Raw genomic sequence first — 27,183 nt, forward strand, 5'->3', positions numbered from 1 at the left:
TATGAAAAACAACCAAAGGGGTCAGAGACCAGCCATGGGAAAGGTAAGCCAACTGAAAGGGGGCAGAGAAACTCAATAACTGTAACGTGATGGCACTGGTCTGAGATGCTGTTCAGTGAAAAAATGAAAACTAGAAAGTAGTGGGATTTTTAAGTTCGTACCAACATCTCTTCAATAGAAAGCAGTACTCACCAACGCTTTCAGCATCTGATTCCACTTGTTCCACTTCTTCCTCCTGCTCCTCTGCAGCTGGTGATTCCTCTGGAAGACTAGTTTTTCTTTCTTCTGCAAAGGACAATTGGAATTACTCTCTTAGGTATGAATTCCTTTGACTAATTTGCTCATACATGTCATGTTAAATAAATACATAGTTCTGCAGTAGCAAAAAAAAATCCCTCCTGCATAACAATGGACTTGCTGCTGTTTAGCATTAAGTGTAGGGAGAAGTTTGCTACATAGTTTAAAACTTAGGGGAAGGAAAGAAACACATCCTATAACAGGAAAAAGTCATGATAGGAAGATCAAACAAATGCTGAAAGTAATGCAGCAATATAAGCATCAAAAATCCTTCCAAAGTTCCACAGGAGACCCACTAGTGGATTTTGTTGTCCATGCTGCCTAGATCTAGTGTATTAGATGACATGCAGAACACCTGAAATAGACACTGGACAGGCATTTCAAGATGAAAACGGTGTTAGAAAGAGAAATACAGGTCTCTGACTGAAAGACAATGGTGGAGTTAATGAACTGATTGCAGTACTAAGCACAGAGATAGATCTAAGCAACAAAAATTTTCAGGGGAGAGTCTTTGTGGGCTGAGGGACAGCGGGAACTGCAGACACAGTGGAGAGCCCAGAACTTCACTGGAAAGGGTCATCTTTGACCAGAGTCAAAATGAAATTTGGCAACACCAAGAGCAGCAACTGAAGATGAACACATGCTAGTAAGAAAGAGGTGAGTGGTGGGAGAAGCCAGAAGCTAATGTAGATTCAGTATTGAAATCACTATGTAATAGCAGGAAATACTCACGGACACCACCATGATCTGCCTGTGCACCTTCTGATGGGTTCTCATCAGCTCCTTCCTGTTCCTTTGGAGAAGATGGCATGTCCTCTTTACCTGGTGGTGGTGAAGAGGAACTTCTAGTATTTTGGCCTTCATCTGCCATTTGGATCATTTTCATTTCCTCTCAAATGCTTTGAGATTACCAAAGATAATATTCGTGTCATGTGTTATAAGAATAACCCAAAGATATGTCCTAATTTGAAGGGTGAATTCATTGGTTCAGGTTTTAGGACTCCAGGCTCTGTGTACACTGCTATAGACAGACCACATATTGCATAACAGTGGAAGCTGAAGACAGATTTACATGATTTGGGCTTCTCTTTAATATACTGGGGAGAAAGTTGGTTTTGAGACCACAAGGCTATTTCTTCACCTTTCTGGTGGACCTCCCAAAAATATCAGAAGATAAACATTCTGAGACCATCTAATACCTTGAATGGAAAAGCAGGAGAGATGAATATTTAACAAAAAAAGGACTTTCTTTCAAACATTCTATATTCATGGAAAATGAATTAATAACATTACACATTTTTTTTAAAAAAACAAAGCTTTAAGCAGCTTAACTAACACCCCCCAACAATTTTTCAGCTTTCAGATTATAATTTTCAGAGTGCTACAATTTCACTAGTTACCATTGTCCTCTGGGGTGGGAAGGATCCAATTTTTTCGTATAAAAAACAAACACATTGATCATTTATGTAAACATCTCTGAAAGAAGCAAAACGCACAAACATTGCTCATATTCTAAATTTGTTCTGCCTTTTGATTTCAAACACGGTGTCCATTTCTAAATAAAACACTTTAAAATGAACATTGCAGCAATTTTGTACGAATACTAGAGCTATAAAATACCATCAGAAATCAGAAAGTTCACAAGTTGAATGTAAAGGAACCTAAATATTCAAAATAACAAATATAGGCAGGATGCAAACAAATCTCTCTTTATGTGTTAGCCTGACTTTGATACCAAGAAAAAGTTCCTAAAAACACATTTCTTCTTTCTGGCTTTGAGTCAGAATCCATTTGGGAGAAGATCTTTTAAGGCATTTCAGACTTTTCAGGTATTTCGGGAAAGGCAAAGTGTCCAAAGATAATGACACCCACAAGAAGGACAGTGAGGGCAAAGAAATATTATAGACATGTCATTCTCGTCATTATATAGTCAACCTGCCCTACTCAATCTTCATCCAAAGGTTCTGAGTCTCTGCCAGAATCTGACTTTCCTGCATAATTTCATTTAAGAATTAAAATTAGTTTTTACCCCTCAGGACTGCTTAGAAAACCTTGAAAACAGACATGCAGGAAGTTTTACATTCAGAAAACAAATCAAAAGACAACAATTGCAATATATCTCAATATATTTAAATGAAATTCATGAGGTTTTAATGGTGTAACAGAACTGATATCACTGAAGTTGAAGAAATAGTTACAGACTAGTTGCATAAATATATAGTAGAGTGTTCAGAGACATGAATTCTAATTCCAAACCCACAAATGATGTGTACAATTTGTATCAGCCATTTCACCTCTGGCTGTCTCAGTTATCTCTTGTGAAAAATGAGATAATAATACTTACCCATCTTAGCAGAGTGTTTTGATATCCATAGAGAAAAGTGCTATAAAATTTCAAATTATTGTAACTAATTAGCAATCATTTATCTTCTAAAAATTAAGACTATCATGGTTTTCATTATAAATTAATTCCTATCTGGAAAACGCTTTAGGCTGAAAGAGGGTATGAACATTTCCTCCTGCATTGATATTTGGGTCTAGTTAAAGAAAGTTACTGTGATGTTCACGGTGCATATTACTGGTGATGGTGTTCAAGCACTGTGCCAAAACAAATTTTGAATTTAAAGACTCTGAGGAGGCTCAAGGGGGACACACATCTACTTTGGTTGCAGACTCTGAGTTTAATGGGTTGACTGATCCAGAAAACTTTTGTGTAGGTTCACTGTGACAAAGGTATACTTCTCTCTGAACGCTGATTTTCTTTTCCTGTATTTTTTGAGGCAGTTTTCCTAAATAAGCTAGAATTAAGGCTTTTGATACTGAAAACTGAGATAGTGCCAAGTAGAACTGGTGTGAAGTGGGAAAAAAAACCAAGTTGGCAACCAGATATCTTTGCCAACCCTAATTATACATTATGCCTGATCAGGACAGTATTATTATTTTTCCCCTCTAGTCCTAGTAATTCAAGATACTGGCCTGAAGCGCTGTACCAGATCCACATCGGTTCCACCACTTCACTTTCTAAGAACTCACTCAGGAGTGAATTCAGATTTTATTTGTTTCAGTGGCCAGTGCTATAAGCTGTGAATTTCAGCTAAGCTCCGTTTTCTTTCAGATTGCCTTTCTCTTAGCTATGTTTTCAAAAGCCATAGCTCACCTCAGGATGGAGAAATGTGTTCATTTGGGTATATTCTTTCAGTTATTCCAAAACTAAGATGTTTATTTGCAATTTTGCTGCCACGCAGAATCCTTACATATAGGAGCTTCTCAAAAACTCCCAGTAAATTTGGGCATTAAGAGATTTCTCATCTCAGACAATTGTCTCAATTATTCAAAATACAAGATAGTTAAATCAAATCGGTGTTTATTTGGTAACATACAAAAAAAAATCACTGAGATGACATCCTACATTTTTCCTCTTTCCAGAAAAAAAAAAAGCGTTTAAACGTGTAAGCTTCATAAATGCAGTGCTTGCCTTAATAAACCCCATGACTGACATTTCAACTGCATAAAATGCATCAAATTAAATAACGATCAAAGCATGGCCTACAATTTTACTTTAGAAACCGAACATATCTAATAGTTACTATTTTAAGCTGTCTCTGCCCCACCATTAACTCTGTGACTGTGCTTAAAAGACACCACCTACCTCACCTCAGCTTTTACATCTACAGAAGAGTGATTATCAGTTTTGTCCACTAATTCAGGATATGTAGAAATAGGGAACTATTTCTGCAGAAGATAACTGCAGTGCTATTAGTACCAGTAATAAACAAGAGATTAAAAATTCATCTCTACACTGTGCTGCTTCTGCAGGATTTCATTTTTTGGTTCACACTAAAATGTGCAATTTTTTATAGAAAAGCTTGGGCCACTGGTAGGTTTTGAAAAAAAAAAAAGTCACTTGTTCTGTCCTTCAGGACAGGTTGTCTTGTGTGTTATTCCTTTACTTGTCTTTATTCCACGTGAAGGAACCCAGTTCATCCCAGGACTTCATTTTGCTTTATTGCTTCCAATCCTGACTCCTCTTAGCACCGTACTATGAGCCTTATGGGCTACACTCGGCTCTCTTTTTGGCCTGGGGGTAACACTGGCCTGAAATAATGACTGCAATGTTTGGCTATTGTGAGGGATGTCTGCCACAAAGAATTACATACTGAATTATAGCCTGTTTTCAGGCTGAGGCATCTTCTTCAAATCTAGCTCTGCTTCGGGTGTGTTGGATTTCTTCCCATCTGCCAAGTCCTGCTTGTTTAACTCATCTTCAGATACAGTCCCCTCAGCAGTTTTTTCTGAGTCTTCTGTTTCTTTATGAAAAACAGCATGCCATTGAACAACTCTCTAAGCATTCCTTTTAGCCTTCAGACTACATCAGAGCAATTTATTGGGCTGCTGATGAACACAACATGTGGAAGGAGCGGAGTTTTGCAAAAATTACTTTCATTCAAAAAATTGTAATGTCCATTAGTGCTTATATACCCAAAGAAAAATATCCAAGTGTAAATCAGGCATACCTATCCAGTGCTGTCTGTGTATCATTATCAGTCAGCATTACTACAAATTTAGTAATAAAAGTCAGTTTTAGGCAATCGACCCAAAATCCCACAGAAGAAATTTTTTGTACTAGAGAATATTGCTTTCTCTCTTACAATAGCTAAAAGACTTGAAAGCAAGGACAATAACAGAAGATATCAATTCTCACAGTAGTTAAGGTTAAGTATATAAAATATTTACTAGTCAGAGACTGAGACAGCAAGGATATAGCTACACAGCAGGATCTAGACATATTGTCTTTATCATTGTCTCTTTTTTCCCCCCCATCAAAGAGAGAAAAGTGGACAGGACAGCCCTGCTTAGAACCTCACTATTGCTATGTTGCACCCATTCAAAACATTTTCCTATAAAATTAGGAGAAATAAAACTTAACTCTAATTTCCAACCTTACAACTAAAGTAGTCCTCTGTACGATCCAGATGTCCTATCTCTGCCTCATGCAAGCAAGAGTTTCAAGTCTGTTAAAGTCTGCCTTGTGAATAAAGGTTACCAAGTTTTTATGAAGCAGAAACATAAACAGGTGACATCACCACAGTTACTTATTAACTTACAGTGTAAAAGAAAATCATAAAAATGAACATGGGGACAGTGCCACAGATGCAACAGGTAATAAAACTAACTGCCTCACACAAGGTAAAGCAAAACCACATTTCAAATGAAGAACGGGATGGTCTATTTCAGCTGCAGAACATTCATTCCTGTTTCACTTCTCTGAAGCCAAGCATCTACATGAGAATAAAGGCTTTTTCCAAAAGCCTCTGCGTAGGAAGACTGGTCCCACACAGCCTTCAGCATGCAGAGGTGATGGCACCGGCCTTGCACAGAGGTGCAGGCCCAGCATTGCCTTAGCCTGACACTCTTCCAAGGCCACCTTCCACCTGGACACCAGGGAAAGGCCATGACGAGTGACTGTCTGTTGTGCGGGGGACAGCAAAGGGGCAGGCAGGGGACACCAGGAGCTCCTCAGGGCGAGCAGGGAAGGGAGCTTCTGAGGAGCCATGCGGTGGGTGCCATAGAGGGGACCCAGCTGGACGCAGTGAGGAGACGCCCCGGCTGCGGCGGGTGCATGAGGAGCGCGGTGGCTACCGGGGGGCAGACTCGTGGGACCCGGGGACACGCGGGCGCCTGCATCCCCCCTCGCCCCGGAGGGGCGATGGTGGGCCCGTGCGGGCCGGAGCGGGCCCCGACCCGACCTTCCCACCACCCCGTACCTTGGGCCGCCTCCATGGCGGCGTTACCGGTTTCCAGGCAACCGGTGGCGCGGGGCGCTGCGGGAGCTGTAGTGCGGCGGGGGCGGCGCGCGCATGCGCCGGCTCGGGGGGAGCGGTGGGGGGCGCGGCTGGCACCTGCTGGCGGCCGTTACCCGGTGTAACGGCCGGGGCTGAGGAGAACACACCGCAGCTCCGGCTCCGACGTAAATTAGATCATATTGTTTTTGCATTAAAGCGGCTGAGGGAACTGGGGTTGTTCAGCCTGGCGAAAAGGAGGCTGAGGGGAGACCTTATCACTCTCTACAACTACCTGAACGGAGGCTGTAGCGAGGTGGGGGTTGGTCTCTTCTCCCAAGTAACAGGCGATAGGGCAAAAGGAAACGGCCTCAAGTTGCACCAGGGGAGGTTTAGGTTGGATATTAGGAAAAAATTCTTCACTGAAAGGGTTACCTAACACTGGAACGGGCTGCCCAGGGAAGCGGTGGAATCGCCATCCCTGGACGTACTTAAAAGACATGTAGACGGAGTGCTGAGGGACATGGTTTAGTGGTGGTTTTGTCAGTGTTAGGCTGATGGTTGGACTCGATGATCTGAAAGGTCCCTTCCGACCTTGACGATTCTGTGATTATTTTGGCCACCGTCGCCGTCTTTTCATAACTCAGCGGGAAAATGAAATTAATTCCTTAAACTTTCTGCCCACGAGACGAAGCGCGCGCTCCCGGGCGCCGGCCAGCTACGGCGTATTTTCCCAGACGGCAAGAGCTCGGGCGAACCCACCTACCTGCGTTCGCACCCTCACATATACCTGTGTGCACATTTTTTATATTTATTATTATTTTTAAGCAGTTTCTGAAGCTGGCGGCTGGCATTTTGTCTTTCGGCTGTACGGAGGAGGAGGGAGGGAGGAAGGGAGGCGTACCTGCCGACGGGCGGGCGGCGAGGGGCCGCGGAGGGAGGGGACAGTCAGCCCGGCCCTGGGACAGGTGCCACGGGAAGGGGAGGGCCTGTGGGCGCGGCGGGGTGGACCGGCGGCGGACGTCCCCGGGCGGGCGGCGGAGGAGGCAGCGCCATGGCCCCGCGCGGGCGCTGCCGGTGGGCGCTGCTGCTGGCCTGGCTGCCGGCCGGTGAGTGGGGCCGCGCCGGGGTGGCGGCGGTGGCGGTGGGGTCCCTGCCCCCTCCCCGGGGCCACTCCCCGCCTCGGGACACCCGTGTGGCACAGGGGGCCGGGGCCCGGGTGGCGCCCTCGGGTTTCGCCCGGGCTTAACGTGGTGCGGCGCGGGGGGGAGAGGCGGCGGCCGCGCGACGAGGGGAAGGGGCGGCCTGGCCCGGGAGAGCGTTGTTCCCCTTCCTTGGTGTCCCTCCCCGCCGGGCGGAAGAGCGGGGCTCTCCCGATCTCGGCAGGAAAGCCATGCGGAGAGGAGTTTCGTTACCCCAAAGGTGCGGCTAACTGCTGTCCTAGGAGGAAGTGGCCGCCTGCTTCCTGGCAGGCTCCAGTATCGGTCGTGTGCGGCCAGCTTGGTTTGGTCCCGAGCACAGGGTACGGACACAGAGGGGTTCCCTCACAAGCGCCCACCCCTGCTAGCTCAGCAGCCCCAGCCACTTTGGAGATCTGGCGTACCTGGAGAGCTTCCATACCTGTTAGATCCATGCTTGTATGGAGAATAGGAATTCACCTCCATGTCCACAGGCAGCCTTCAGAGAGCAGAGTCCTTTCTGCCGAGCTTTGCAGGTTGCCTGACAGCTTCTGACCTCTTGTAAGGAAATATAGTGATCATTTTGCTTCTTGGATGCCTGAGTCTTTGCTGATGATTTAGCTTTAAATACCAAAGTTCAGGTTTTCGCAAAGAACCAGTAAAAGAAGCAAAAAAAAGTAATGGAGGTATGCTTGTTGATTGTCTTGCTTGACAGCTGCCGTTCCTGCATGATGTTCTAGCTAAAACTTGGCTTCACTGGCGCTGAAGGTTAGTGTCTTCAATAGGCCTGAGGCCTGGGGTAGCAGTAACTTACTAGGTTGGCAGTGTCCAGATTTGTTCTTTCCAAGCAGGTTAAGAAGGATAGCAGCATGCAGTGGAGTAATGCAGTCCAAGTTTAGGAACCGGCCTTAATTGCACAAGTTTTCAGTTTTCTTGGAGGAGGTCAGTATGAAACATCAGACGTGCAGAGATATTTGCCTGTACTCCAGTGGGAACAGTAGTTTTTTAACCTCCTTAGAAAATAAGGAACTTATCTTTCAGCTCCTGACTCTTTTGCAGAACAGAGGTAATGAAAAAGGATCTCTTTCATAAAGAGGTTTGGTTTCTGTAAGTGAAAAGCACATAGTGATTTTGAGTAATTTATTATTGCCGGAGAGATGCTGCTGTAGGAAACACATGGAAAATCTGTTCTGTTTCCATGAGCCTCGACAGGTCAGAATTCATTTGATTGACAATGAGATCAAGGTTTTGCCAATCTTAGGAGTTTGGATTTTGGGTTGGTTTCTTGTGATTTCCTGCAGTAAGAACCTGCAGATCAGCTATTTCACAATGAAAGCTGAAACAAGATGTTTGAAGTACGATGCTCTTAAATAAGAGCAACTGTAACTACCTGTCACCAGTATGGACTTTGCTTTGCTACAGCATTGTAAAAACTAGACATCCTTGCTTTTGCTGGAGGTTTGCACAGCTGCTGGTATTTCTGTGTTTAAGTGCATGTGTGTATATTTTACTTTTCAGAAAAGCCTTGGACTAAGAGTTTACCCTGGTCCTCTCCGTGTTTGTGTGGTATTTTTAAGGCAAATGAGTTTGCTGTTTGTGCCTTAAGTTGGCAGAGCAGGAGTCTGTTTCAAACCAGAAACTGGGAAAGTACTGCACTGACAATATCCTGCTGCAGAATTGCTTGTTGAGGCAGGATCTCACCTGCGCAGCATGTTTTCCATCGGGTGGAAACGAGTGAGCTTGTATTTGCCTGGAAAATACTGTGGAGGTGCAGCCTAAGAGGACACTGAAAGAATGATGCTTGCAGTTGTGATCCAGATGTTACTACATAGTCCCTTGTTCCCTTGCTGTCATCCTGAAAACATGGAGTAGAGGGAAACTCTTTGAATACATGATAGAAGTCAAGTGTTGGTTCACGGTAACCCTTTCCGGTGGTACCTTCCAAGCCTCCCCCCTTTCCTTCCCTCCTTTCCTGCTGTTGTGTTCCCGAGTTAAGAAGCAACTAGCATAGCACTGCAACTCCTGCCCTGTTCTCTGCGGCATATTCCAGACAGGGCATCCCACACTTGCTCCACACTGTTTGTATTGCCTTATCGAAGGCAACTAGTGATAACTTCGCTATTGTTAATGACAACCACAACTTACTGTATTATCAAAGTTTAAATAAGATAGAGATGTCTCTGGAGTGTGGCTAAAATAAAGCATAGCTTATGAGAAACTGTGTAAAACTTTGCTCAGTGGGTGCAGCTTCTTGGATAGAAAACGCTGTCAAGTTTGTTACAAGTGAGTTCTAAACATACATAACAATAGCTTCATTAAAAAGGAAAAAAAGGGTAATTGATATGTGCTGTTCTGAAGCTGCGATAAACAGAGCAAGTTTAACTATGATGCTGCAGCCCAGAAGTTGTATTGTCTTAATCCTGGTCACCACTAGGTAAAATTCTGATGACTGTCTTTCTTAGCGAGAGCTTGATAAAATCCATTTGGTGTTTATACGATGGCACCATAGGACTTTTCCGGTTAGGATGGCAAGGCAAGGCAATCCCATCATGTGTACTTCTGGGCCAAACAAATTATCTCCCCCAGGTTGGAGGGACAGTTTTCCCCATGCAGAAGGAGAGCACCAAGTGATGTGCTACATAATGGCTACTAGTAGTTGCTTTGGAGAAAATAATTCAGTCCATAAGGCAGGCCAGTGCAGCTGTCTCAAGCTGCCTTCTGTCAGGGAAAGGTGAGGCTCGTGTTCTGACCAGGATTTGTAATTCTGGATGGCTTCACCAAAGGGGCTGGTGAGGTTTGTAGGTGCAGGTGCTGGGTGAGGCTGAGGGAGGTGTACTTCAGTTGTTGGTCTGGTGCAGAGTGAAAGTTGTGATGCAGTGTCTGTTCCTGCTGGCTGACTGCCTTCTGTGTTCTCATTTGCAGGTTGCCTCTCCCTGCTGGTGACAGTGCAGGATGTTGAACGTTATACCACCTTATTTGCCAGTGTTGTCCTCAGGTGTGACTACAGCACCTCAGCACAGCTGCAGGACGTGGTGGTGACCTGGCGCTTCAAATCCTTCTGCAAGGACCCCATCTTTGACTACTACTCAGTCTGTAAGTGTCAGGCTTGTCCTCCAAGGAATCCCTCTTCAAATGGAAAGGGGAAGGTAGACTTACTGGGGAATACAGGCTTTTGACCTCTTCCTGACCATAAACCAGGTCAGGTGGTGGTATTTCCCTGCACTCCAAGAAAAAATAGGTCATGTCTGTGATTTCCTTTGCAATGTCAATGCTTTATGATATGATGTTGTAGCAGTTCCAGCCAAAGCAGCTCATTTATCCTACTTGTCATCAACTCAAAAGGCAGAGAGGCTCAGCCATGTTTGACGTGTGTCAATCTTGGCAGCCCCACCTTATGCTTCAGCATGTTTGAAAGCGAGGGCCCTGCAATAAGTGGACTTTATGATTCCATGGGGGACCCTATAGTTGGAGCTAGATACCTGTGACTGGGTGTTACTGATTTTAGAGTCACATTTAGAAGAAACACATATATTTTGGAGGGCAGAAAGACTTCTAAGTAGTAACATTTAGTACTGGTGACAGCACTTCATGTGCGGACTTTCTGGTGTGTGCAGCCTTAATTCAGGAATGTTTAAGATGGTTATTAAGATGGTATGCAAACTGTATTCTGGGGTGCATCAAACACAATATAACCAGCTGGTCAAAAGAGATCCCACTGTATTTAGCATTGTTGCAGCCTCACCTTGAATACTGTGTGCAGTTCTGGGCCCCGCAATTTAAGAAGGATGTGAAGGTTCTTGAATGTGTCCAGAGGACAGCAACAAAGCTCATGATGGGGCTGGAGAGCATGTCTTATGAGGAGCAGCTGAGGACTTTGGGCTTGTCTAGTTTGGAGAAAAGGAGGCTGAGGGATGACCTCATTGCTTTCTACAGCTTCCTGAGGAGGAGCAGTAGAGAGGGAGGTCTCTTCTCCCTGGTATCCAGTGATACGACGTGTGGGAATGGTTCAAGGCTGCACCAGGGGAGGTTTAGACTGGACATTAGGAAGAATTTCTTCACTGAGAGGGTGGTCAAACACTGAAACAGGCTTCCTAGAGAGGTGGTCAATGCCCCACCAAAGGGCTATTTGGACAATACCAGAGGGTATTTGGACAATGCCCTTAATAACATGCTTTAACTTTTGGTCAGCCCTGAAGTGGTCAGGCAGTTGGACTAGATGATCACTGTGGATCCCTTCCAACTGAACTCCCCTCTCCCCTCTCTTCCCTTCCCCTGAAACAGTCTGCAGTCTGGATGGTCTGGGTAGGCATATTACCAAGTGCTCTACAGCCTAGTCCACAAGCAGGCGGGTCCCTGGCTCTGCTGATCCCAACATAATGTGAGTCCTTTGAGCCCAGGCTCAAGCTAATGGCCCCCAAAAGGGACAGAAAGCATGAAGGTCACGGTGTTTGCTTAGTTGGATCTGCTCTTTATGATCCATTGGAGATACAGCAACAGAGGAACCTTTGACAAGCTTTGTCCTCTCCTCTCTTCATTGCAAGCCCTTTACACACAACGCTGACTGTCTGTATCAGCTGTCTCCCCAAATGTCCCAAATACTTGGAAAATAGTTTATGTTGTGAGTCTATTATAAGAGTATTGGACAGAAATTGCTTCTAGCCCTCCTTTTCTGTCTTTATGAGCTCCACAACATCTAATGGGATACAGGAGGGAAATCCCTGCAGCGGTTCCTGTATGTCTGGAGATTTTGTTTGGTAAATAAAGACACTTTTGTTTTAGTCAGTACTCCTGGGAGTTTTATGACTTCTTTTCCTTACAGTTCATCTTCATACTGGGAGCTGCCCTCCAACCAACACCATTAGCTTCTTTCTGCTGTTGTTCTTTCAGCTGTGACTGCAGGAGGCATCTCCTCTGCAGCCCCTGCATTCTCAAAATCTCTGCCATTCCTGTGGCTCTACCTCTGTTTGCTTTTGAGTACTCCAAAGCAACTTGTCCTTGCTGGTTTGAAGCCATGCTTTGTATTACTAAACCAAAGAAAATGCACACATGCTTTCAAGAGTTTCTCTGCTGCTCACAAGGGGATAGAAATTGGTCCATAACTTTTGGTATCTTACTTGATGATGTGTGTTTGTAGCGTATCAGGCTGCTCTAGCTCTTGGCCAGGACCCGTCTGATGACTGCAATGACAGCCAGCGAAAGGTGCGCATTGTCATCCAGAAATATGGGCAGAAGGAGCCTGTGTTGGGTATCGACTATCAGCAACGAAAGATCACCATTCAGAACCGTAAGTGACTTGATCTCCCAGGCAGGGACTGAACTCAGTAACTATCTGATATCTGGGCCTGCCAAGTGAAGAGAAGCATAAACATAGCTAATGTCATCTGTATCATTCTGTGAGGTGGTAATGAAATAAGAGTTGTGGAAGGCCCTGTCCCCAGCTGTCCTGAGGGTGCCTGAGCATTTTCCTGAAGAATGCAAACATAAGCTGTGGACTACCGAGGCTAGAAAACAGTTTTTCCTTCAAAGAAGTACTGCATAGTTGTCCAGGTCCATTACATGATCTCTGACAGCCCTCAAGCAATAGCTGCTGCTACTGCCAGAAGAATTATTGGGATGGCTGGCCTAACAGGAACAGTGATCTGTGTTCCAAAACCAGTAGGGTTGGCAGCTGTGAGTATCTGTTAACATTCATCACACAGCAGCATGCTGGTTATTTCACTCCACAAAGAACTGGTCCCGCTTCTAAGAAGCGTTGCCTTCAAGCAACACAAAGGAAAAAGGGACTGGCAGTTGATGCTATTTTACAGGAGTTCTCAATGGACTCAAGTGGGATTGTTTGAAGATGATGGCTATGCTTGGGAAGAGGGTAGATGCAGTACTATATGTCACCCGCAGGCAGAGGGCCCTCTTAGACTGGGGCAGAAAGTAGTGTCTGTCAGTCCCAAATAACCTGCTGACTTTCTCCCTCAGGGGCAGACCTTGTCATCAGTGAGGTCATGTGGTGGGATCATGGCGTGTACTACTGCACTGTGGAGGCACCAGGAGATACCTCAGGCGATGCAGACAAAGAAGTTAAGCTGATTGTTCTCCGTAAGTGCCTGTGATTTGTTGCCTTGGTTGCAGATATCTCCCCCTGTTCTATTTCTCCACACCCCAAAATATCTCCATCAGTGGAGAGGTGCTCAGTAACTTACTATGCCCCGGTACATCAGGACTGTCTTTCTTTCTCCGTGTTTCCCATAGACTGGCTCACAGTACTCCTCATCATTCTTGGTGGCCTCCTTCTCCTTCTGCTGATTGGAGTATGCTGGTGCCAGTGCTGCCCACAGTATTGCTGCTGCCACATCCCATGTGTCTGCTGCCCAACCCGGTGCTGCTGTAATGAGGAAGGTGAGTTTCAAGCAAATGTGCATCCATTCATAGCTTCTGTCAAGACAAAAGCTTGACTTGGAGCTTTCTGAGCTACACTTTCTCCCTCCAGTTCAGCATCCATATGGACTGAGACGTTTCCTTGGCCAATGTGACCCCCATGAGCAGTTTGAGTTTAGAGGAGGGGAGCTAGGATACATGTAGCCCATCTTGCTCCTTTGTGACCTACTTTTAGAAGTTCCTCCACACTCACACCTTGCTACCAACATCTCTCATCTCATCCAGGGCATGATCACTTCCCTTGTACGAGTAGCTCGGGTCTTTTCTTCCCTGTCTTGTGGTTCATATGCATGTGCATGTGAGGAGGGCAAGCGAATGCCTTGGTACTACTGAGGTACTCTGAGAGGTAATTACGTAAAATGGAATTTTCTGTTTTCATGTTCTTTTCAGAGCTGCTCCTTCTACAAGAAAAAGATTTTGTTTGTTTTTCTTTTGGGAAGGAAGCAAGGAGAAAGAAAGGAGAAAGACAGTCTGTCTTGGTCGTCAGCCCTGCATATGCACTCTGAGCTTTTGAGGGGCAAGAAGCTTTGTTGTGCATAGTTTTTAGCAGTAATAAAAATTCTGTAGCCAGACCCTGTGCTCTTAGTAAGGCCAGTGTTTGATTTTGGCTACTGAAGTCATATAATCTCTGTGTTCCTGTGACTGAAACTTAGTAGCGACACAAGGTGGAATAGGCCCCCTGCAGTTTATACAATCTGAAAGGAACAAAATGCAACAAATACATTTGTATAACACTGAAATCACCAGATTCTTCCCCAAATGTTATAAGGAGAAGATTTATGAACAAGGAGCTGTGTTTCTGGTTTCCCTTTACCTGAAAAGAGCTATTTGGTATTCCTTGGGTGTTAGTAAGCTGTGAGAGTTTTAGATTTAAGCTTAATTTGATTATCCCTTGCAAAGCATCCCTCTCATTTGCTAAAAGCAAAACAAAACAAAACACTTTCTGGGAGCTTTACAAGCTGTCAAGTAAAATGCGTAGTATTGAGGAGGCTATGGAAACTTGGCAGAAAAATTAGTTTCCATGAAGGGAGAGAGGCGCGATGGAGATGAAAGACTCACACCTCCAGACTTCCTAGTTCTCGGCAAAAAAAGGGATTCAGAATATATGTGAGTTCTTTTTTGTTTTTCTGTGCTGTAGGAGATGATAGCGCACACACTCCAGACTGCTTCTCTTGTCTTTCCTGCCTCCTGTTGAGGATATGTAGGAGGGATTCTTGCAGGGTTCCCAAAACCTTTCCCTGCTCATGACAGAAGATACAGACAAGTCCAGACTCCTTGACTGGCTAATGGATTCTGTGACCGTAATTTCCATCCCAGCTGCCTGCCCTCTTGATCCACTTCGCAAGGGATCCTTGTGCCTGCTCCCCTCCTCTAGCACACCCTCCTCTTCACTTCCTCTGACTTGCTTTTTTGCACTCCAAGAAATGAACTGGAGGCCTTAAAAAGCCCAAGAAGATAGATACAGGGGGCATCTTAAAAAGCAGTCCCGAGGAATAACAGTTTCACACAGCTGAAGAGAAGACAGAAATCCTCAACTAAGTCTTACGAGTTGGATGATTTCTTCCGAATTATTGTCCACTAGAGGGTAGCCTAGATCTGCTGAACAGTTACAGATGCCATTGAGGCAAGGTAATTCTGGGTGGTTTAACTAACATGATTTTGAACCTAGTAATAAAAATGCATTGTTTGAGTAATTTGGAATTGGTGCACAGAAATATTAAACATGCCCCAGGAGCAAGCCAATTACATCCCCCATGGAAATCTCTCAGAAAAGTCCACTAGGGTAAATATACGTATGACCTCCTTCTGTTCTTATTCGTTCCTTTTCTACGGTGGACTTCTACCACTTATTGGTGCAAAATAGGATATAGTTGCACTTGGGTCTGACTCGGTTGGAAAATATTTTTTTTTATAATTGGATAATTGGCCCAGCATCTGTAAAGTCTGTCAAAGGTGAAGAACAACCTTTCTCAGCAGGGAGTAAGTGGAGGGAACAACATGACATTCTGCCAAAGTTTTATAGCAGGTATGAGTTTTGGAATTAGGGTGAATCTGACCTTCCTCAGATAAATATGTTCAATTCTATTATGTAGGTGGGGAACCAGAGTATATATTGGGTTCAAACTAGAAGGCAAAGTATCTGGCGAAGAAAGAGAGGATGAAGGTAGTGAAGGAAGTCCACGGGTAATTCTGCATTTGTTCAGCTGTAGGGAGAGATCAGAGAATTACACAGACAGGATGACTTTGCTCCTAGTGACGGCCTTCATACCCTACAGAGGGGAACTCAAAGTAGGTATGCCCGCCACAGCTACTGGGCCTTTCACTCCTCAGGTAAAGACTGTGGTCAAAACCCAGGGACATGCACTCAGCAGGTTCTAAGACATTCTCAAGGTGATAACTGGAGGAACAGGAGAGGAAGAGATAAGGCCTTTCCCTTCTTTTTATCCTTTTTCATTTTCCTCTTTCTCTCTTCCTCTAAGTTTGAAACGTAAACTAGAGGAAAATCCCTTGGGGAAAAAAAATAATAAAGCAAGTTTGACGTAAAATGCTTGAAAGCTGCTACCTCAGGCCACACAAATTTGAAGAAAAATCAGAGTATTAGGACTAAAACCCCTGAAGTTTCCAGCTTTGTAGTTCAGTCTGGTTGGATCCAGGTTGGGGAGAGGGAGGGAGTTTGGAGTGGAGAACGAAGTGGAGCTGCATGAACTATGGGGAAAGCGAAGGAAGTGTTGAGACGCAATGTCAGTCCCTGTTTTGCTGCACGTGGTGCTCCCTACAAATTCAATGAAACCACTAAAGGAGAACACGTTTAATAACTGGAGTGCTATCTGAAATGGAGAGCTCAGTCCCAACGAGCTTGCAGTCTAAATGCTGCCTGCTGCAAATGAACCCAGGGGATAGAATTAATTGCAGCTTAGCTGTAGCCTGGTTTCTTAAAGAAGCGAGGCTTATGCAGTCAACCTGTCTGTCTGTCCCCTGTCTCTTTCCTTCCTATAGCTTTTAATTTCATCAGCCAACTTCAGCCAGATTTATCAGAGGGGTAAAAGTCTCAAAGGCAATTACATTCCTATCTGTCTTCTGAACTGTATAGCCAGGAATGTTCTGTTCATGCCTGACCAGAGAAGAGGCTGCAGTAAAAGCCTGCCACTTCAGAAACTCCAAAGAAGCCATATAAGAGAAATTTTGCAAAGGCCCTGTTGCAGAAAAGCTTCACCCAGTAATGACAGACAAGCCATGCAGACTTAGGCTTTGTAAGGTCTGGGGCTTGTAGAATTTACTTGCTCATAAACTTAAGTTTTGATTGTGCTAGACGGAGTAAGTTTCTGTAAGATGTTTTTAGGTATTCCCAAAAAAGAAGCAGCAATGAGTGATGGTTTTGAAGACAGGGATGGTGAGGTTGTCCGTGTAGAGGAGGTGAGATGGAAGTGCTGAAAAAAGTGAAGTGAAATTGGACCCTTGTCGGAGGACGTCGGAGTGGGAGACGGACCCGGAGTAACGATGGAGTCTCAATATGAGTATGATCGTTCTCCCTTTATTCCAGTTTACACAGAGTAGATATAGACAGGCAATAAGAGCACGCGCTCGCGGCAGCTATATGATTGGCTTACAGTCTCTGTTCACGCACTGTCCATGCAGTTCATTCACAGATCAGATTGGTTACAAGAATTCACATAGTAAATTACTTAGTCATTAGCACAACATGTTTTCTACCTTCTCAGTTCCCGTTTTTCCCATGTACTAATTCCATCTTCTACCACCTGTTTTGCCCTTAATCTAATCTCTCATAGTAGGGAGGCTGGCTCACGTGATCATTTTCTCTCAGACACATTCCTACAGACCCTGACCCCATGAGTAGGGGTCTGCACTTAGCAGTTGTGGGAAAACAGTGAGGGAGAGAAATTTCCTCTGAGTTTGCCCTTTTGGCACACTGAACATTGCTGTTGAGAATAGGAAATTTAGTTTGTTCACCAGTTTGACCACACTGTCCTAAGGGATTTAATTTTAGCAGTCATGCTGAGGTAAATTACAGAGAGAGACAGCAAAAGTGGTTGTAAGACTAGAATGGGAGAAGCTGGACAGTGCACCTCCGAGTGCCCGATTTGTGGAACAGAGAGGAAACGGTGAAGTATGGTGTGGAAAATATGATCTGGACAGAGCTTACATGAAGGTGGCAAAAAAGGTCCCATTTAGCTGTAAATCAAAGCCAAAAGGGGAAAGGACCAATGATGAGCTGAAAGAGTTTTAAGAGAGAGAAAACAGTGTAGTATGTCTTGCTGTATGAAACATTATTTCCCACCTTTCTGCAACTGTACTCATAATGACAGTGCAGTAGAACTCTTGCATTTGGTTATGTCCTGTGTACTTATAGTGCCGTTTGTTCCCAGTTGCTGGAACTGTACCCTGAATATCAGGCAGTAACCCTTTTCTTCTGGTTTAGGTATCTTTTTGAAGCTGTACAACTTCCTATTGGAATTTCCTGTGCTCTATTTTACTTTGTCATAAGGTGGAGAGAGGTTTTCATTCTGTGAATTTCCTATATCTGATCACATCCAAAGGCTACAGTCTATCAAGCAAAATGGTATGTGGTCTGCAAGCTGTGCTCTCTGGATAGCTGCGCTAAGCTTTTTTCTTCTGTTACAGTACTGAAACGGCATCAGTTCATGAAGCAGGCTCAGGCACTTGCACCTTGGATGTCACCCAACATGTTCTACGGAGGTGGCGACAGGAACTCGCAACTTTCCTCTTACCAGCTGAACCCTCTACTGCAACAAGGTGAGACCATGGGCATCATTTCAGAGGGAAACCAGGATGAGAAATGGGTACCTTCTTAGGGAGGTTCCGCAGGTGCGGCTTTAGCCTCTCTACCACCAAAGAGAGAAATGTTACATCTGCAGTGTACTATAGACTTGCCTGGGTGGATAAATACAGCCTATCCATCTTAAGTGTCTTGCTAGGCTCAGTGCTGGGTGAAGTAGTTTAATACTAACTAAGGTATATCTGTGCTACACCCCAGTGACTGCAGGGTAAATATACCCAGCTTATCTTGCTTCATGTGGTAGAGGAGGGTGCTGTCTCTTTGTTCTGCTGTGCTGGTCACGGTCAACTCCTTATAGCCAAAATTGACATGACAAGTGAGGTGCAATTTGTTTGAGTTCTTATCAAATGTCTAGTCTTCAAATGATTAAGGGCAAACTGCCTTCTGTGCAATAGATCTAGCCTGCATGCAGCAAAAAATTAAGGACTCTCTAGTGAACTAGGAAGAATTTTCCAGTTGTTTTGCCCCAAAATCGCTTGTATTAGTGGTATTTATTTGTAACTTTAATAGAGGAGGAAAGATGGAGTCTCTGAAGTCCTAGAGAAAAAAGTAATAAAATAACTTATTGACAGTAATATTATTTAATCACCCAAGGAAAATAGGGGAATTCAGCATAATGATTTCTCAAATAAATATAACATATTTTTCATCTGAAATCAGCTTTTCATCACTATACAGCAGTCGCAGATTTACTCTGTGTCTGATGAGTCTTAACTGTTATTTGAAGAAATAGTTTGCAAACATCTTAAATGCTAGATTCAAGATGGTTTAGTATATACCTTTTTAGCCTGCTAGTTAATTCTACAGTTACCATTTTTCCTAGCCAGGGCACCAGTTTTCCTTAGGAAGATCTGGTGACTGAGCCACAATGATTTAAGACAGAATGTACTGAGTCTTCTCAAGGAAATCCACGTGCATACTGGCAGAAAATAGGCAAGTAAGTTCCTCAGGCAGTTTGTTAGCCTGTGTTTTCACAGTCCTTGAATCTCCTGTGTTTAAGTTTCCCTTAGATTTGTTTCACGTCAGCTTTTTAGAGATGTTGGGTAGAAGGGACCTCTAAGGTCATCTAGTCCTACTAGCAACTGTCACCAACCTCAGTCACATTAGCTGTGGTTTTGTCCAGCCGAGTCTTGGAAACCTACAAGGATGGAGATTCCATGACTTCTTTGGGTAACTGTTCCAGAGCTGTATCAGTCTCCCAGTGAAGAAACTTCTCCATTTGCTGCTTATATGTATACATACATATGTGTCTGTATGTGTGTATATATATAAAATTTTCTTTTTCTTTTGCGGTATTGGGTCATATTTCTTCCAGTTCAATAAGATAAGAGAGGAAACACTATGAACTTTCTCTGATTTTTTTTTTTTTAATAAAATTTGGTATCAATGATGTAGAAAAAAAAATGTTCCTCTCTCTAAATACATAAGCTATATTTCCAGGTGTGCTGGATGACTTTGATTTCTTACCTCTGTGCTGCCCAAAACAGCACAGATTGTGCTGCAACTTACTAGTTACTACTCTTTCCACCTTGCCTTGTGTGGTCTGGATGTGCTGGTTGTAGTGCTTGAGACTCGTGCAGCTCTTGCAGTGAGGAGGAGCAGCAGAAGAGAGGCTCAAAAGTGACTCAGTCAGGATCATCAGTGCAGAAGGGCCCTGTCTTTATTGTTTCCCCTTGACTTGCTGTGTCCTCCCGTGCTTTTATCCTTAGATGTGTCTCTGCAGAACAGCCTTCCACTGGTGCAGCCACAAGCTCAGCTTTTCCCTAACAAGGGTGTTCTGGACTATCTGGAGTCTGAAATCCAAAACCTTAATACGTCACAGCTCCGGCCACCCTCCCACCAGCGGCAGGCTGTACAGCCCAGCTTGCTGTCCTCCCTGGGCTCTGAGATCATGCCACCTCCTCTCGCTGATCACGTCTCCTCCATCCATGGGAGCAGCAACTCCTCACGGCCACAGAGAGCTGCCCGCAACCCCAGACCCTGGGATGCTGCAGCAGAGGACAGGAGGGAAAACCGGAGATTGCCCTTGCCTTCCAGTGAGGATTCTCATTCCAGCTACAGTCAGGAGCCCTGGGACAGGCGGCGAGAGGACCATCCTCAGAGGCAGAGGACAGGCGGCTACAATGGCAGGCCCCAGCACTCCAGACGGGATGTGTCACCCCCACGCCAGGCTGAGAGGGGCAAGAGCAGCAGCAGCAGCTGCAGTTTCTATCTGGAGGAGGCCAAGGAGCGCTCCAACCACCATCGTGGCTGGAGACCAGAGCCCACAGGGAGGCCAGAGTACCAGCACCATACCAGGAGGAGCAATAACTCAGGTCAGCGGCGGCACAGCTACTCTCCCCCTTCTCGACGGGGATCATGGAGCTCCTCAGAAGAGCAAGTCCGTCTCCCACCAACAAACCGCAGGCGGCGACACCGGTCTCGGGAATGGCCAGAAGATAAACCCCCCAGTTATCGCTCATTAGAAGTCATCCCAGGTCAGGAGAAGAAGCACAAAGGCAGCGCAGGGCCACGCTCGGTGAGTCAGCTGCCTTTTCGCTTTCCCGTCTAAGGGAAGAGGTGGGTTTTGTGGAGTGAGAGTGAATGTTTGTTACTTTCTGTGTCCTGTTGCCTTTCAAATGGAGGGCAAGGAGCACTGCGCAGCTTGGTTATGAGGAGGCTGCTGAGCTCCCTGCCTTCAGACATGTGTTGCATGGCTATAGTGTGTTCAGGGGCAAAGTGAACAATCAAATAAAGTAGGTCCCCTATCACATCCCACATGGAGTGACATGTTACACCTTCTCACTCCTGTCCCCACCTAGAGGCATTTGGGGCTCTATGTATGTGTTGGTGTTAGAATAGCTGTTCTCCTGGCACTGCCTGGGGAGAAACCACTTCCAGAGTAGGCAGCAGTACTGTGTATCCCCCTGCAGCCCTCTCTGGTGTTGGTTTACTTCTGATTTCTTTTAACATGTGCATGATTCTCCTATTATTGATATCCAGCATTTAATTTTATAGCGTCTTGGTGATATTTTTAAGATGATTCATATGGGAAAGCATCCAGGTGAGGTGCCTAAAGCTACATGAAATTACAGTGGTGAGAAATGTGTGATCCTCCAGGACGGGTGGAAGAGGATGGCTTGCTTTTTGTGACTCCTGAGAACTGAACATGCATTATATGGGCAGTGAACAGCTATTGTTCACAGTTCAACTTGTCAGTTTACACTGGGACTAGATTTCAGGTAGCAACCAAAGTGTGACCTAACCTTCATATCCAATTGCTAGTCTCCAAGTTAGACAGTGTATTCCCTCTTAAAAAAATGAAGGTGTTTTTTTTAATAAAAAAACGTTAGCTGTCCCTTATTACGTATATGCAGAATTTTACCAGGTGGGAGTCTTCTCAAAGGGCTGTATTTTGCACATTACCATTTTCGCTTCCAAGTTTTGGAAGGAAGTGCAGTTCTACTCTCAGCTGGGATGTGTGTATGTATGAATGGTTTCGTTATGGTGCTCAGAGGAGGTAGGAAGACATATGATTTCCTTTCATCCTTCCTTGTTCCTGAATCTTTTATTTTCTCTTGCAGGAAAGAGGAAGTTCACACAGTGGAAGAAGCATAGTCATTTAGTGCCAGTACTGAAAGAACTAAGATTCCCACCGGACTCCTCTTAGCTTTTCTCCTATGTATGTTGGGATGGCTGCTTTTGATTGAACTGACAACCAGCAAAAAAACCAGATGAAGCTGCTTCCCCTTAGACTTGTAACTCTGAAGAATCTATGTCTAGTGGCCATGAAAGCAATACATAATCCCTTTTTATTCTTGTGGTCCATTGAAGACATTCTGTTGGAAATAGCAGATTTTTTTTTTAGTAAATGCTGTATTCCCAGTCTTTAAAGAGAAATGCCAGTTGTCTTTGTTAGTTGCCCCAGCACTGCAAGGAGCCCAGTCTGTAGAATGCTGGTCCTTTGCACACCAGTTACTGGAGAATGGCTCTGATGATCACAGAGTTGTAAAGTCACAGGACAGTAGAACAATCTATGTTGTTGGGGGCCTCTGGAGGTCATCTGATCCAGTCCACTGTGAGTTTGGGATAGGGAGGGAGGCACAGCATCTCCTTTTTAAGACCCTCTGTTGTGCTTCACAATGTGAAATGTTTGCTGCTTCTGCTTGGCTGCTCAGCATAGTTTGGGCAGTTGCTTCCTTTTGTCCTCAGTAAGCCTCTCTCCCAAACAGAAGGAGCACAACGCTGGAAGGATGTTTGGCTGCCTTAGTAAGAGCTCACTAGCACGTCTGCAAATTGCCAGCTTATCTACCCTATCCTGACTGAAGCAACCTGCCCTACTTTAAGCTTAGACCTTAGTGCCTTCTAGCCTTTAACCCAGACTTGAATTTATTCGTAAACTTAAAGGAATAAATTTACCAAGGTTTGGCCATTCCTACAGAGACTGCACAAGATATGACCACTGTCCCTCACACCATGGACCAGAATTTCTTTCAACTCTAGGAAGCATGACTTTGGTGGATATATCTTTCCTAAGCCATGTACTCTTTTCCATGCAGTTTATATTCTCGCTTTTCTCTCTGTGCCATGTATCATATACATGGGGCGGGATAAAGGGCTGTGAAGAAGTCTTACAGTCACCATTTTCACTGTTGTCCTTGATCTTTACCTGGACATTTATACCAGCTCTGCATATGTGGTGCATCTGATCTGTAGCTAAATTGCAGGGTTTTCTCATCTCTTACCTTGCAACTAGAACACAGAATTTCTGTACATTCTAAGACAAGTTGCAAAGGAGAACAACTTGCCATTTCTCCTTGATGTGATTGATCCACTGTTTTCATTTAAAATGTGCTGGAAAAAGAGAGGTTCTCTGGGTGCTGGCTGCTTCCACAGGAAACTGACTTGACAAAGGCACTTCTTGGATTCAAGAAACTTAAGCTTTTGGAGGACCTTGTGAAGTATTTTGTAACCCAGAGGCACTAGAGATTGGCCAGTATCAATGACTGTATTGCCTTATTTCCCAACCAATGCCCTATGGGACACTACTATTTGTTCTTTAATGTCCCAATTACTGATGTGCTTACGCTTTCCCTTGGAAGACTGACTTGGAGAGACTTTCACTCTGCCCACTTCTTTTTTTTTCTTTTCTTTGGACAATGATGGGAAACATCACACTTAAAGCAAGTACTCCTATCTGGATATCCAGTACAGTCGCTGGTCAACCAAAGGCTACTGCAGAGTGCTCATTTTCCTACGGTTTCCTGGCTGACAGTGCTTATTTCTAATTCCTGTGTATGGAGATAAAGCAGGAGGACCCACTAGCTTCTCTGGTTCACTTTGTTTCTGAACGACAGGCCTACTTTTTGAAGACGAAGAGGCTGTTCACCAGCAGTTGATGGCTAGCACAAAACAGAGCTAAAAGACCAACTCCAAAGTTTGAATTCAAGAGAGGAAGGCTGTGTTAAGTGTAGTCCTTGTCTGCATTAGACCCAAACTGAATAATGTGAACTGACCCATGAGTTACATCTGAAATCTAGGGAATTAAGTGTGTTTGCAGAAGTTGCAAAGCCAGTATCACTCTTGAATCTGGTTCTCAGTCACTGGTTGTGAATCTTTTTTATTCTTATTTAATGACATGCTGAGGGTTTTATGCATCCCCTGTTCTATGATGGGCTAGTATTTTTTTTAGTTAAGAGGAGTTTATGGTGACTGCAATGACAGAAAATAATATGGGGCTCCTTCATCCAAAACTAGCACGCAGTTTTGACTTTAGCATTGCCCTCTGGCGACTAGTAGCAGATACCCAGGGCTCTGCCGATTCTCCCCTTGGAAGCTGAATTAGTAGCTTGGAATTTGACTCTCTCCTTATTCTTCCAATAGGTCCACACATCAGGACAGATTCTTCTCCCTGTCATGTCAACCCAGCCCAAATGTCCAGGTTTCAGGGAAGGGCTGCCCCTTTCTCCATCAAGAGTAGAGGCTATTGAGACATCAGTTGAGATCCCAAGATGGGAAAGAGTTCACTTTCCTTCACATTCAAGTGTCTACAAGCCAACAATATCAATCAAGTTTGCTCAAAAGCAAGAACCCCCTCACATAGCAAGAAAACCTAGATGGCTTTGTGTAACAGTAGCAGCTGTTGAAGCTTGCTGCTGTAGTATGAGCACACTAACTGCAGAGGTTGTGCTTTTTTATCTAAATCCTGTGAAGGAGCCCTCCATCTTTATTTGTTCCTGCAGTCCCCATAATTGAGCTAGGGTGACTAATTGTCGCTTGTGTGAATTTCTGCAATTTGTGCTGTGTGAAGTCTGAAGAGTTTTATCTTTATCATACTTGAGCTCCTCTTCAGTCACTTTGTTCATATTTATAGAAACATTAAACAAAACTCTTCAGGGAAAATTGATTGTATCTCAGTCTTAATTTTGTAGCTTCTTAAATTGTGACAGAAGTAGATTAAGTTATCCAGCAGGGAAGCAGAAATGGTACCAGGTTTACTGGTCCACAGACCACTGCGGTTCATAAAACACCAGTTGGTGGGTTGTGAAATAATGACAAAGGAAATCTATATCTGCATGCTTTACAACTGCAAGCAGACAGAAAAGTCAGAAGGAAATAGGCTCTGCTTTGAATGCTTATTTCTGTTTTTAATTGGCTATAAATGAAAGCTGTTGTGACAGCACTGCACAATACTATGTGGATTCTTTTTTTCCCAGTAAGATTACGGGGTCTTTGACTTTTCAAAAGAGAGAGAGAATTGAGCAGCTCAAATAGTGCACTCTGAAAGAAATAACAGTAGGAAGTAGCCTAGCCTTGTTCTTTCTAGATTGTAATTTATTCATGCTTAATTTTTCAACCATTCCAAAGAGCTGATGTTCATACATCAGCCTGTTTGTGATGAAAAAAAGTTGAATATGTTTCACATTCAGGAGTTATTGCCATTATGGACTTTTGGTCTTCCTGCCATGCAGCTGAAGGGAGATACCTTACCCCCCAAGAATTAATTTTCTGTTTCAGATAAAGTGCCTTGATAGCCATGGAGTTACCCTAATTTAAAATAATAATGTAATGAGTAAGTAGCCATGCCACATGGGGCAGATAAGGATGCCCGTGCTGCTCCTGTCAGCTGCTTTTCACCTCAGACCAGAGATTCATAGGAGAGATCAAAAAATCATGTAATTTTTCTTTGATTAAGAAAGGACTTGCAATATCTGGCTTTCTTGCTTATTTGTAGAGCACCGTGCCATTCTGGAATGCCGTTCCAGGAATGGAGGGCAAGGGCTGATTCTTGTGCAATCATTGATCTGGTCTTGGCAAGTGCCTGTTTGGCAGTAGAAAGTGCTGAAATGCCCGGTTGCTATCTCTGGGGCTGTATTCATGATAGTAATCATGAGCTAAAGTTAGGTTAACTTTGGCGGGGGGGAAGTTACCTTGTGTGATAAGAACCACTAGGCAAAGCTCTTCAGCAGTACCTATTACTATATAGGGTAGCTAAGTCCACTCTGCGTTACTACCTCCAGCAGCACATCAGTTTAAAACACCCACTTAATATGGCCAGAGCCTTCCATTTGTCAACTTGACATAGGACAGAGATGACACTTGAGGTTTTATTAAATTGACCCCCACAAGTAATGACTGCTCGTTGCTATTTCTGCGAAGTTTAATGCCTATACTGTGCCTTGTGCTGGTCTTCTGAATATTATTCCAGCTGTAAAAGCAGATGGTAAATGTGTAGATTCTCTTCAATGACTGTCAAATGTATAATTAAAATATAAGAGAACTTTCAACCAGTTGCTCTTGTGTGTTCTTCCTAGACAATAAATTGCTTTTTAGTGTTTGCACCAGAAGTGGAATTGAAAATTCTTAGTTCTTACTTCTGGAATTAATCTTGTTATACGTTAGTAAGGATTTTCTGTTGCTATTTTTTGGACAAAAATGCAAAATGGTTTGCTTGTATGGGGGATTTTTTTTGTTCATCTTATTTCGGGAGACCTTTTTCTTTGTTTTTCTAAGAAATAAGATAATTTGAATACTTACCAAGAGAGTGGAAAAACGTCTGGGAAACCATTGGCAGGCCTCTTTAATGATGTGACCCACTGCAGCAATTGCTGACTTGGCTGCCATGTCTGTAAAATGAGGATGCTTACTGTTTGGTTCTGAAGTATTTTGAGTTCCATAAGAAGAAAAGTCTTCAAAGTCTTCTAGAAATTTTGTTTGGTTGATAAATGAAGGTACTGACTGAGCTTTTCACACTTTCCGCATGTGACAGTCACCTAATAAATAAGTGGCTGACCTATGAACGGAGGTCTGTTGGGTGTCACAGAGTAGGCTTAATTTATGCTTCATGTCCTCCCCATTCCTCTTAGCTAATTCTCTTTGTAGCTCAGTGTTGCTCAGTTCCTTTCTGTCTCTTCCCCCTACTGCTCCAAGGTTGCACATGCCAAATACAGATGGTTGGCCTGACTGAAGACCCAATGGGCCCATGGAACTTGAGCTATGAGAAAACAGGCCCTACAGTGGCAATGCAGCCACTGTCTGACTGGGATCAGGTCCCCTGGGAGCCTGGGGACAAGTTATCATAGAATCATAGAATGGTTTGGGTTGAAAGGGACCTTTAAAGTCATGTTGTCCACCGTGCCCCCGGCTTGGCCAGGGACATCTTTCACTCTATCAGATTGCTCAAAGCCCCATCCAACTTGACCTT

The 27,183-nt window shown here is 44.2% G+C and overlaps 2 protein-coding genes across 3 annotated transcripts in view; one reads left to right on the plus strand and one right to left on the minus strand.

The window, feature by feature from the left end:
• Nucleotides 1-6,142, minus strand: part of CFAP44 (cilia and flagella associated protein 44) — a 47,606-nt gene extending 41,464 nt beyond the window's left edge. For both annotated transcript variants that reach the window (XM_063351118.1, XM_063351108.1), the window contains exons 1-3: nt 6,063-6,142; nt 1,030-1,119; nt 193-285 (exon numbers count right to left, since the gene is read on the minus strand). In XM_063351118.1, coding sequence (XP_063207188.1) covers nt 193-285; nt 1,030-1,119; nt 6,063-6,078 — 199 coding nt within the window. In that variant the 5' untranslated portion in view covers nt 6,079-6,142. The remainder of the gene's footprint in view (nt 1-192; nt 286-1,029; nt 1,120-6,062) is intronic.
• A 934-nt stretch (nt 6,143-7,076) lies between these two features.
• On the plus strand, nt 7,077-26,249 carry ILDR1 (immunoglobulin like domain containing receptor 1). The gene is made up of 8 exons (XM_063351131.1): nt 7,077-7,186; nt 10,178-10,348; nt 12,390-12,539; nt 13,226-13,345; nt 13,499-13,645; nt 18,326-18,457; nt 20,210-21,018; nt 22,064-26,249. The coding sequence occupies exons 1-8, from the start codon at nt 7,132-7,134 to the stop codon at nt 22,103-22,105; spliced, it is 1,626 nt and encodes a 541-aa protein (XP_063207201.1). The 5' UTR covers nt 7,077-7,131; the 3' UTR covers nt 22,106-26,249.
• The last annotated feature ends 934 nt before the right edge of the window (nt 26,250-27,183 follow it).

Source organism: Chroicocephalus ridibundus, chromosome 1 (assembly GCF_963924245.1).
Source record: "Chroicocephalus ridibundus chromosome 1, bChrRid1.1, whole genome shotgun sequence".
Lineage (NCBI taxonomy): Eukaryota > Metazoa > Chordata > Aves > Charadriiformes > Laridae > Chroicocephalus > Chroicocephalus ridibundus.

What these genes read in the sequence shown, in the direction of transcription:
- ILDR1 (XM_063351131.1), top strand. Translation starts at nt 7,132, where the DNA reads ATGGCCCCGCGCGGGCGCTGCCGGTGGGCGCTGCTGCTGGCCTGGCTG. An exon ending in GTGCTGCTGTAATGAGGAAG is followed by an intron (nt 13,646 to 18,325) that starts GTGAGTTTCAAG and finishes CTTCTGTTACAG; the next exon opens with TACTGAAACGGCATCAGTTC. An exon ending in GCAGCGCAGGGCCACGCTCG is followed by an intron (nt 21,019 to 22,063) that starts GTGAGTCAGCTG and finishes TTTCTCTTGCAG; the next exon opens with GAAAGAGGAAGTTCACACAG.